Genomic DNA, 12,134 nt, shown 5'->3' on the forward strand with positions numbered 1-12,134 from the left:
CAAACTCAGGGATCGCCCCGGGCGGCAAAAGCTCTAGCTACACCACTGAGTCAGCACGTAAACTATGACAGGGCGTTATTTGATTTTCTAGTTTCGAAAGTCATTGACGCTTAGCACTGTCAAAATAGCACAATTCAGTAATAAAGACTATAGGGCGCTCGTTATCTTTCGAAATTACTATTGACAATCATTTCTTATTAGATTGTTGGCTGACATGATACTCATCGTCAGGAATCTGCTTCGTGTAACGAAAGAAAACATATGTTAAAGATGCCAAGCTATTTTAAACCTGGTTTTTCTCCATTTCCCAAGTAAGCAAACAGACAAATAAGTCAAGTTTGCGCCTGCACGTATTGCAAGTCTAGGTGAATATGTTAAAATAATCTAACTACAGTATATCATATCGTTTTAGCTAGTACGAACAAGTTTTGCCATATTCAAAGCAGTACTCGTCTAATTCTAAAATTAGACAAAGCACATTGAAGTTGTGCTATATTCCGGCTGAGAAATTAAATGTGTGGCAATACTGTATTTTGCATTACGCGTCATAGGTGGATACAGTAAACCACAGTGCTTATTTTTTTCATCGCTGTTAGAACTGCTTTGTCTATAGTTGAAGTAATCAATATTCTCTATGGTTGGTATGGACTATGTTCCTCCGGGAAGAGCGCATGCGCTTTTATCGATTTTCTTAACGCAAAGGTAATGTGCGATTCATTTCTTCTTAAAATTGTGACGTATTTTGGTTACTGGAAGTTGTCGGGTGTTCTTTACTGTGTCTTGTGGTTGCCTTCACATCCATTTGTTTGTAAGGTTATCGTTATGTTATTTTCTTCATAACGCAGTAATCTTTATTTGATGTATCAGTAAATGTTTGGCACATCATTACTCCCAAATGTAAATGTAATTTCATTTAGGAGTGTGTGTTATTATGTATATAGACCTGGTTTCCATACCGATTAAATTGTTTTATGTCATCTCGCCATTTCTCCTGTGTCGCTATCAAAATTTGAATGTTTTCTTCAGTTAATTTCATAGTTAATAGTGCAAGGAATTGTCACGAAATAGTTGATGCAGCTTTTTAAGTTTTTTAATATAGAGTATTCGAATATCTTTCTATATATGTTAGAACTGAATCTGTGTATTCGTAGCTATTTTATTATTACCATGATAAATTATGTCTATGATTAATTATTGCTTTTTTTAGTGTATTAGCAGTTATATTTGTAATATCATTATCTAACATACTAAACCCTCTCTCTCACATGTGCCCTCTGCAGAATAACAACAGGCACAGAAAGTGCAACTTGATTGACAGATTTATGCAAGAGTTAAATTAGTTATGGTAATAAAAGATATTGGTATTCTAGTTGTAGTTTCCATCAACTAATGTGTAACTTGTTTGGAAGTCCAGTTCTTGAGAACTGGACTTTCAAATCTTTCAAGAATTCAGTTACATTTCACACAAAAGCTACTACCTTCTTGAATTAAATACTTGCTATCTTCAGTGTTGCTTATGATGACAATAAATTGCTTACTTAATAACTTTCATTTATTAGACATAATGTTTTCTACTGGTAATATGTGGGATTTCATCCATCTCCATTAAACGGATTATTTAATATCATGTGATGAATTTTATTGACAAAACGAAGCAAGTCTTTGGTCTGAGTATGGATTTGGAATAGATTAAAATTAAATCAGACTGACTGTGGATGTCTGGAGGGAAAAACATGAAAAGATTTTTGACTTGATTCTTGTCATGATATGACAAGAATGATTTATGACATGATAAATCATTAAATGGGCCTTTCTCAGTTGAAGATGAGTCAGCTAGTTTCATGTGGAAGTAGTAAAAATAAATAATAACCCTGTTCTTCATCTTGCAAATCAGTCAGAGAACAGACACAATTAACAGACAGAAAATGAAATGCATTGAGGATGATGGATTGTGTAATGTATAGTGCCTCCTGTGAAGAATCCTCAAACTTCATGAAAGTGTCATGTAATAATAATATGAAATTGTGCCTTACCTAGATACATGGAGAGCATCGTTTGAAATCCTTGAGATGCTGTCATGTAATAATTTTTCAGCCCTCCCCCCCCTCCTTGGAAGAGGGTAATGAATATATTTATTTATTTATTAAAGAAGAGATTGAATCAAATGTAGATTTGGTGGGATGGAGAGGTTCAGACATTTCTAAGTCTTTGGACTAAGTTAAAAAAGCCAAGATTCAGGATTTCGATTGATCATCTTCTGGTGATCAGGCGAAATTCATTTCGAGACTGTCATATGTGGCGCAAGCCTTGAGACAACTAATCGACACAACTAATATTTCATGACCAGTCTCTTGACAACCTTCTTCCACGTTGGTCTGTTATTTGTCATCTCTTTAATTTGATCATCTCCTATATTTTGTTTTTCTAAAGCACTCCTAATTACATTGACGCATGTATATCTTGATCTTCAACTGAGTGTCCTTCCTGCCTTATTTTTCCCAAACCCTTCAATTTGTTAATCTTTTATTTCCTGTTCTGTTTAAGCGACTATCTCGAATTAGCTCTGCATAGCATTCTTCAATATTAACGAAGTCGCATTCTTTTCTGATATCTTTGCTTTTAATATGGCTCTGCTAGTGCTCTAATATGTCTTTACTTATAGATGAGCTTAAGTGTTGGTTGTTATTCATGGCAGTGCTTCATAGTATAGTATAGCATAGTAGTTTCTTTCATTTGATTCTATGCATGGTATCTGCAGCACAGTCAGCTAAACCTGACTGACCTTACTTATGGTAGCAGACGTATTTTTTATGTTCTAGGTGGATGGTATCAGATTTCTCAGTTTGGCCATAATGTAAGTTACAGGAACAAGGAACTTACATTATGGCCAAACATAATGTAAACACCTGGAACAGAGAGTGGATGAAGACGGCCAACTTCAGATAAGGATTGAATGCAGTGCAGAGATTGGGATCTTTTTTAGAGTTCTGACTATTTTTTCAATATGCCCTGGATATAAGGAACAATGATAGCATTATTGTAGTCAGTGTGTTGTGAGAGGGATGTGAGAAACATTAATTTGTTGATCTTTTTGGCATTGTAACCATTTGATAGGAAAGGCTAGTGAATAAAGGAGAATTCAGCTGTAAGATCAACCTGGGTAGAACAGAGCTTGGAGACTCTATTAACAGTGGTTTTGATAACACCATATTTTGGTGGGGAGAGGAACTAATGAGAAACTGTGTATGTATGTATGTATCTACCTATTTGGTGGATTTTTTTGTAAACGGAAAAAGACAGAATGCCATCTTCCCAATGGCATCCTGTCTTTTTAAGGATGCCATCTTCTTGGGATATGTAATTTGAGTATCTAGAAAAGGCAAGATATTTTCTTTTTTATAGTGAACTGGATTGTGGGGTGCTATTTGTTGAAATGGAGGAAGGATTAATGTGTCTGAGCCATGTGGCCAAATAGAAACACATCATCAGTGTATCTTAACCAGATGAAGGTTTGATAATATTAGTACCAACCGACAAGAGCATGTTTTTCAAAATGCTCGATATAATAATTGGCTAGAGAAAGAGAGCCCATGGCCGTACCCTCGATCTGTTTATAAATGGTATCTTTCCAAGTGAAATAGCCAGAATGAATGGTTAAATTTAAAAAAAAAAAAAAAAAAAATCAATGATATCAGGGAAGACAGACAGTTTTTAATATTTTAAATTTACTAAAAAGAGGGATATTGGTAAAAAGAAGTGACATCAAGGTTTATCATGATATCATTATTTAAAACTAAATTTTGGATGAAAGTTTTAAATTAGTGGAATTTTTAATAAAAGGGGAAGATGACCTGCAAGTAGGTAAAGAATTTTGCTAACTGCTTCTCTCACTAAAAGAAGGGAGTTAATAGCAACTACTATCGGGGGGGGGGGGGGGGGAGAAAGAGAGAATATTATTGAGTTTATGAATTTTTGGCAATTCGTATATCCAGGGGGAAGGACTGAAATGGTTTTCTTTTTTAAAACTATTTCAGGAGGCCAAGATGTGACATTTTTAAGAAGCCTTTTTAATGCTTTCTTTTGAGAATTGGTGGGATCATAATTCTATGGTTTATAAGCAGTGTGGTCTCTGAGCAACACATTCATTTTCTAATTATATTCACTAGCATTGATGACCACAGTAGCATTACCCTTATTGGCGCTAGTGGTTATGCTACTGCCTTTGCATAATTTACAGAGAGAGAGAGAGAGAGAGACGAGTTGGCTGTTAGATTTCTTCACGGGGGCAAAGGTTGAGAAAGGATGTTTGCTATGTTAGGAGTTAAGTTGTGAATACTACATTCTATGTGCAGCATGAAGTCTGAAGATGGAACTTGAGGTGCTACTATTGTATAGTTGTGCCGAGGCTAAATAAGCTAACAGCTGTTTCGTCAGGTCTTCTGGTTTGACAACTAGAAAGAGCTGTTCATATATCTCTTCTTTATTTTTAGAAATTCTTAAGGTGATTTATCTGATATATTAAGAGAGAATAGACCAAAGCTCAGGATTAAGAATTGATGACAGTTCTTGGAGAGTTAGCCAATCTATTCTCTCAGTAAAGTAAAGCTAGCCTGCCTGTAGAGTAGCTTTATAAGAGTGAAATTAAATCTTCAGCTTAACCCACATAGAAATAATTCCAGTTTCCCTACACCTTAAGGTTGAATCCCCCCCCCCTCCCCAAAGCCAAATATTATATTGAGCTTTTTGAAAAAAATGCTCTTCAGCCTCCCATCCAACACTGCTTAGGCTAGCCAACGGCACCCATAGAGGGCACCTCCCCTCTCATAGAACTCTTTAGGCTTTCAGTGTAATCCTTGTGTTTACAAAAATGAGTGCATTCCACTTATTTTTGTACAATGTTGTGTGTGTTTTTGCAATTTTAATAGTGTTTCCCTGAGAATATCTCAGTGACTGAGATGAAATCTAGGATGGATAAAACATGTCTGATTATTTTTATGTGCTGTATTTATTCCATTAATTCTTATGAGTTGTGATATTATTTAAGATGATAGAAGATGAATCATCTTAAATAATTCAGACACCACCATGTAGATTTTGAGCATTCTTGTGGAGCATTACATTAAGTTTTTTTCTCTAATTTACATTACATTTTTTCTCTAATAATTCTTTTCCATTTCTTTATCAGCAGTATAGTGTGATTTCAAATGTGACATTTTTATATAGTTTTACATGTTATGTATTCAGAGATATAAATTTTCAGTTAGCTGATTATTTTGTTCTTAGAAACAAGATTTAACATGGCCTCTAGAAGTATTTGCTCCATTTGGAAGTTAGTAACGAGTCTTCATCAGGCTTCCTGTCAGAATGTGCATTTTGCACACTCATCTAATTTCTTACTACAGTTTGCCAGACAGTTTCACAAAAGAGGTAGGACATGCATATTTTTTGTTATTACAGTAACTCAGTTATCTGAATATCAAGTTTCTATACTCATCTAATATATAAAAAAAAGGTTTTTTATGCCTTTTTCACAATTGATTGCTATGTATGTGATCATCACTATTGTTTTTGTACTATAGCCATTGCCATAATAAATTCAATATTAAATATTGTATTGTGCTAATGTTTTCAGTTAAATAATATTTCAAAAAATATTTAACTTTCAAACATAAAATGTCATGCTTTCTTTTTAAAAGGTTATAATTTTGTATAATCATGTTATTACATTGAAGGGAGACATAATTTTTATACTGGGAATGCTCTCCATACATCTGGTTTTAAGTAGTGCAGTATGGTGCAATTCATTCAGTAGTCATACATGCTTTGTGAATGTCAGAGACTATTCCATTGCTGCATTTTTTTAAAATTTTATTTATTTTTTTAAGTCATTTTTTTTTTGTACACTCTGAATATTGTTGAATCTCAAATATAGTTTAATGTAACTAAATACTATTTTACTCTTTTGGCTGAATATACTCAAAGAAGATAGTTTATTAAATTTAATTATACATATTATTTAATCTGTTTTACAATCCAGCAAAGCAATAAATAAATTAGATTGCAGTTATTTGAAAAAAATTGTCCTGCAGAGAGTTCAACCATATACAGTAATCTACCATTATCTGATCCCCAAAACAGCAATTCTTCAAAGTTTCAAACCTTAGGTCAGCTGACCACTGAGATTATGATGATGAACAGCCTATTTTCTACCCACTGTAGGGTGAAAGCCTCTCCTATTGCGGGAAGTTTGTGTCTACTACTCCCATGGTGACCCAGTCCATATTGGGAGAGTATATCTATATTTAGGTGAAGGAATGTATGAAGGTGGAAGACAATTGCATACATCCATGCCTATACGGGATTCGAACCTGCAGCCTATTGGCTGGAGAGCAGATACGCTAACCACTCGGCCAACCAGGCCGGCACTGAAATTATACTTTCCTGCAATTGTTACTAAGTGATGTTAATCAGTCATATATGTTTCTCTAAGGAATTAAATTCATTTCTAGCCACTTATGTTATCAAGCATTTAATAATAATATACTGTAGACTATTACAGTAAATGTAATGCTTCTATGCAGTCACCCGAATTAATCACGTTTTTATTTTTTCTCTTAACACTAGATGTCACTCATTTTGTATATGTAGAAGTATGGTATACTGCAAATATAACATTAAATGATGACATTGTCAATAAAATAAAAAAAAATGAACAGTGGCTTAAACAAATAAACTTTTTCTTTAGAATGACATCCTAATGGATGTAATTCTGATTTTTATATATATATGTATGTATGGTCTCTTGTTTGCATTTACTTAGCTATAGTGGTATCAATGTTTATTCTTTTCATCAATTTACTGTTTTGTAGTGCAGACTCAGTTTGCTTTTAGTTGCATAAGAAATATTGATGTTTAGTCTTTCTAAATTTAGCATAAGCAAAGATTACAAGCATTTATACATATCTATTTTTGCCATTCATGTGCTATGCTATGTGAAGAAATTTCATAGTGCTTACGTTGCTTGCTGCATGTTAAAAATCTGGCTATTATTTCTTTCTGAATTGAGTTAATTGTTTTCAGTAATGTAAAATTGTGACATCAGTACATATTCTGATTTCTGTCATTTGTATGCTACAGAGGTAAAAGATATCTTTTTTCTTGGTATAATTTCATTTTCTGTTAACTGTTTTACATGGAAATTTGTATTTACAGTTACTTCATAAATCCATAGGCTATATAGTCCTTAAAATGCTTGGAAATGAAACATTTTTTTCAGGAATGGTTCACTCATCATTTGGTGTCACAAGTAAACACTTACATGGACAGCAGTTAACTTTCAGTTTTGGATTAATATTTTACTGGAATGTATTACAACGCTAATCAGTCATATATGTTGCTCTAAGCAATTAAATTCATTTCCAGCCACTTATATTATCAGGCATTTAATAATAATATACTGTAGACTATTACAGTAAAATGTCAGAAGCATTTTTACATTAAAATTACTTCATAGGCCTGTGTAGCTCAGTGGAAGTAGCACTTGCATCTTCTGTGCTAGACTTCCTAAAGATAGACTTAAGTTCAAGTCTAGTCGCCGAGTGGAGGAACTTTTTCTAAGCCTTTCTTCCACCAGTTCCCAAGTTAGTCGATCTATGCATGGGCAAGCCATTTTTTTCTCCTGGGAACTCTATTTTTTCTTCCCATAAACTCAAGAAAATCGACCATAGAACCCACACTATAAGAACATACCCTGTTAGGGTTAGATCCAAGAGATGGCCACACTTGTTTACCAGTCTCTTCATTGGCTGCCACTTATAATCAGTGATAGTTTTGGGCTGGTTATCTCTGTTTTAGCTACTGGTGGAGATTGAACTGCCCACTCAGTTTCCAAAAGCTAGATAGGGTTAAAAGGCTTTGCCTGCTCCCTATTAGGAATATAAGGTTTTACCTGATTTTTTTTTAAAATTTCATTTAAGAAATACTTTATTATTATTATTAATTCTAGCAAGGATGATTGTTTAATAGAATTGTGTAATTTTACTTAAAAGCTGAATAATAAATTAAATTTTATGAAAAATTATTTAAGGCAGTGTATTTTACTAGTAGAAATATTAGAAAACACTACCCTGAAGAATTCTCAATTTTTACAGTTATGAAGTTATAACATAAAATTGTTTTACCCACTACTGCTTTTGACAATCAGAAATTAGTATTGTTTGTTTAGAGAAATAAAACTACCAATTACAGCACTTGGGATACATTACTATATATGTTTAGAAATTTGCTAACAGAATTAGATGATTTTTGCCACAACTAATTTAACTCATGATAGTGTTCCCATTTCTTCCTTGTCGACAATAACATCTGGGTTGAAATCAGACATTCACATAATAAATGATGTTTTAGTACTCCATATTAACATGACTATTGTAAGGGTATATGCTGCTCATAAATTCAAGCCTGTGATGAAGTTGCTCAATCAAAGTCTCAGCTTTGGCAGTGCTCCAAGGGAGTGGAAAGAGGGGAAGATAGCACCATTGCATAAAGATGGCTCCAAGACAGAGGTAGCAAACTACAGACCATTTAATATATCAGGAGTGGTTGATAAAGTATTGGAAAAGTTGGTGAAGGTAAAATACAAAGGTGAGTGGATAGGGATTGGATACTGTATAGTGGATAGTTTGGCTTTGCAAAGGGTAGGTCCTGTTTTAGGGACTTATTCACATTTTATAATAAAGTGACAACAGAATTGGATAAAGGTAATGGCTACACCATGATACTGCTAGACTTTGCCAAGGCATTTGATAGAATACCACATCGAAAGCAATTTACAAAAGTTAGAGCAAATGCGAATGGATATAATAATAATATACAATAAGAATATAATTATAATATACAATAAGATAAGAATATACAAGTATAGATCAGTGGATGTGGCGTTTGCACACTCGTCGTTTGTCTGCGTGCAGGAAGACTTGGTTGTTTCGAATCTAGTCGGGGCATAGAGGAAAATTTTCTAATCTTTTAGGTAGGGTTGGGGCTAATGGGGGTCTTAAATTCATGTACACTAATACTAGGAGTATTAGGAACAAGAAGGAAGAGTTTTTGGCCATGGTTGGCACTTCCAGACCACAGGTTATAGGTATTAGTGAAACATGGCTGACTGTAGATGATATAACTAGTGGGATTGAATGTGATGGGTATAGTGTGTTCAGGAATGACAGAGAGAATAAAATGGGGGGAGGAGTATTGTTGATGATAGCTGATGAGCTCCAGCCAAGGAGAATAGAAGTTGAATTGCAGGATAGAGAAAAGAGCACATTTGAGGCCATTTGGTGTGAGATTGTGGCTAGCAGAACTAAATATACAATTGGGTGCTGCTATAGACCAGGTGATGGAAAAGATGGTGGTGACAGTATGCACAAGCAAATAGAAGAAATGGGTGGAGGGTGATTATTATGGGAGATTTCAACTATGGTCGCATTGATTGGAGTGAGGAGAGGACACATGGGAGGAAGGAACTGGATTTTATGCGGTTATTAAGGGATAACTATCTGCGACAGCATGTAATGGAAAATACTAGGGGTCAGAGAGTGCTTGACCTAGTAATTACATCTGAGGATTTGGCTGTAACAAATATGACCACATTGCCACCAATCGGTGAGAGTGATCATAGGGTCTTAACTTGGGAGGTGGCTAAAGGTGTAGAATTTTCAATTAAGACAGGGTACGTGTGGAATTATCGGGCGGGAAAGTATGACAAGCTTAGGAGTTTGATTGGTTCAGTGCCATGGCATGTACAACTGCAAGGACTAGAAGTTGATAGTGCATGGGATGTAGTTAAGAAGTGCTTGCATGAAGCAATGGCTGACTGTATACCTAGAGTCCGAATAATAAATCAACTAGGGGTTAAATGGATGAATAACACCATTAAGCTTGAGTTGCAAAAAAAGAAACAACTATGGAGGGAATTTAAGGAGAAGGGTGACCGGCAGGCACATGAACGGTATAAAGCGCAGGCCAGAAGGGTGACGAGTGTGGTAAGAAAAGCAAAAAAGGATTACGAAAGAACATTGGCCAAGCAGGCTAAAGAGAATCCTAAACAGTTTTTTAGATATGTAGCAAGTAAAAGGAAAAATGTACATGGCAGATTGATTTTAAAGAATGCCGATGGTAGGGAGGTAACTGAATCAGTTGAGATAGTTGAGTTACTGAGTGAGCACTTTGCAAAAGTATATCATCCAGGTGGTGACATTGCAGAAACGAATAAACCAGTAGATTATACGGGAATTGTGGTTAATGAAGTGGAGGTGAGTAGTCTATTGCATAACCTCAATGTCAATACATCTGTGGGATTGGATGGTATACCAGCTCGTGTTGTACGAGAAGCAGCTAAAGAATTGTCAGTACCCTTGACCATTTTGTTTAATTTGAGTCTCGGGTCTAGGTTAGTCCCGAGCGGGTGGAAAGAGGGGAAAATAGTTCCACTGCATAAAGGTGGTTCCAAGACTGCTGTTGTAAATTACCGACCGATTAGCATATCAGGAATCATTGTCAAGGTCTTAGAGAAAATAGTCAAAAGGAAAATACAAGATTGGATTGAAGAAAATGGGATACTGTATCGGGGACATCATGGTTTTGTGAAGGGTAGGTCATGCCTCAGTAACTTGCTCACGTATTATAACACAGTGACGGCTGAACTGGATAAGGGTAATGGGTTTACGGTGATTCTACTGGACCTTGCCAAGGCCTTTGACAGGATTCCACATGGAATTCTAATCAGTAAATTGCAGCATATGGGAATGGACATAGGGTTGGTGAGATGGATAGGAGGGTGGTTGACGGAAAGATATCAGAGAGTGGTTTACTCGGGAGTAGAGTCCACAAGACGGCCTGTGACTAGTGGTGTGCCACAAGGATCTGTTCTTGGACCACTACTGTTTAATTTGTTCATAAATGATATAGGAAATGATCTGAGAGGAACAGTTCATTTGTTTGCGGATGATGCGAAGTTGGGTAGGGCAATAGTGAATGCAGATGACGTCAAAATTTTGCAGGATGATTTGGATAGATTGGAGGTCTGGGCTAAGGAGAATGGATGTCAGTTTAATGTGGCAAAATGTAAGGTTATGCATTTTGGGGTGGAAAGATTGGCAGCAGTTTACTGCATTGGTGGAACCCTGCTCCAGGAAATTGATGAGGCACGAGATTTAGGAGTGTTGGTGGATAAGGAATTGAAATTTAGGGGACACATTGCAAAAGTGACCAAAACAGCTCATCAAATCACTTGGTTGCTGAAAATACGTTGACAAGCAGAGACAAGCAGGTTATTGTTCCTCTCTATCGAGCCTTGATAAGACCCCATCTAGACTACTGTGCTCAGATTTGGTCACCTAGGTTTCTTCTTGATGGGGAGGATGTGGAGAGGATCCAGAGGCGAGTGACCAAGATGATAGCAGGTCTGTGGAATGAACCGTATGAGAACAGGTTGAGGATTTGTGGGTTGCAAAAATTGGTTGATAGGCGGAGGAGGGGAGATATGATTGAGACATTCAAATTACTGAAGGGTTTCTATAAAATTAATTCAGAAGATATTTTTGAGAACAGGGCTGGTTGTGGGAGGACTAGGGGACATCCATGGAAACTGGGCAAAAGTGTGGTTAGTAAAGGTGTTAGAGCTGGGTTCTTTACTTTTAGAGTAGTGAATGAGTGGAATGCGCTCCCTGAGTCTGTAGTGGATGCTGTGACAGTGAATGAGTTTAAGGCGAGGTATGATAGATACTGTATGAATGTCAGATAGTTGTGATGAATATGATTTGGGGCCTCCCTCGATGAGTCTAATGACTCCCTGGAGTTGCCCGTAATAATAATATGAGATTAGTAGCATGGATAGGGGGTGACTGACAGACAGTCAGCCAGCAGAGACTAGTATGCGGTGGAGCGGAATCTAGGAGAGTGATGGTAACTAGTGGAGTACCTCAGGGTTCAGTACTAGGGCCACTATTTAATTTATATATCAATGACATAGGGAAAGACTTAAGAGAGGATATTCAGTTGTTTGCTGATGATGCAAAACTGGGAAGAGCAGTAGTTGATAAAGGTGATATTCTGCAGGATGATTTAAATAAATTGTC

General features: G+C 36.0%; 1 protein-coding gene across 6 annotated transcripts in view; it reads left to right on the plus strand.

The window, feature by feature from the left end:
- The window catches only part of LOC150092536 (uncharacterized), a 159,153-nt gene that overhangs the window by 9,537 nt on the left and 137,482 nt on the right, over window positions 1-12,134 (plus strand). For 4 of the 6 annotated variants that reach the window (XM_090414684.1, XM_090414686.1, XM_090414689.1 and 1 more), the window contains one exon: window positions 5,284-5,427. In XM_090414684.1, the coding sequence (XP_090270810.1) occupies window positions 5,298-5,427 (130 nt within the window). In that variant the 5' untranslated portion in view covers window positions 5,284-5,297. Of the gene's footprint in view, window positions 1-549; window positions 703-743; window positions 809-5,283; window positions 5,428-12,134 lie in introns of those variants that run through there. The other 2 variants (XM_090414685.1, XM_090414687.1) reach the window with 2 other exon arrangements.

The sequence above is a fragment of the Typopeltis vanoorti genome, chromosome 25 (assembly GCF_054136105.1).
Source record: "Typopeltis vanoorti isolate ZY-2024b chromosome 25, IOZ_Tvanoo_1.0, whole genome shotgun sequence".
In the NCBI taxonomy this organism is placed as follows: domain Eukaryota; kingdom Metazoa; phylum Arthropoda; class Arachnida; order Uropygi; family Thelyphonidae; genus Typopeltis; species Typopeltis vanoorti.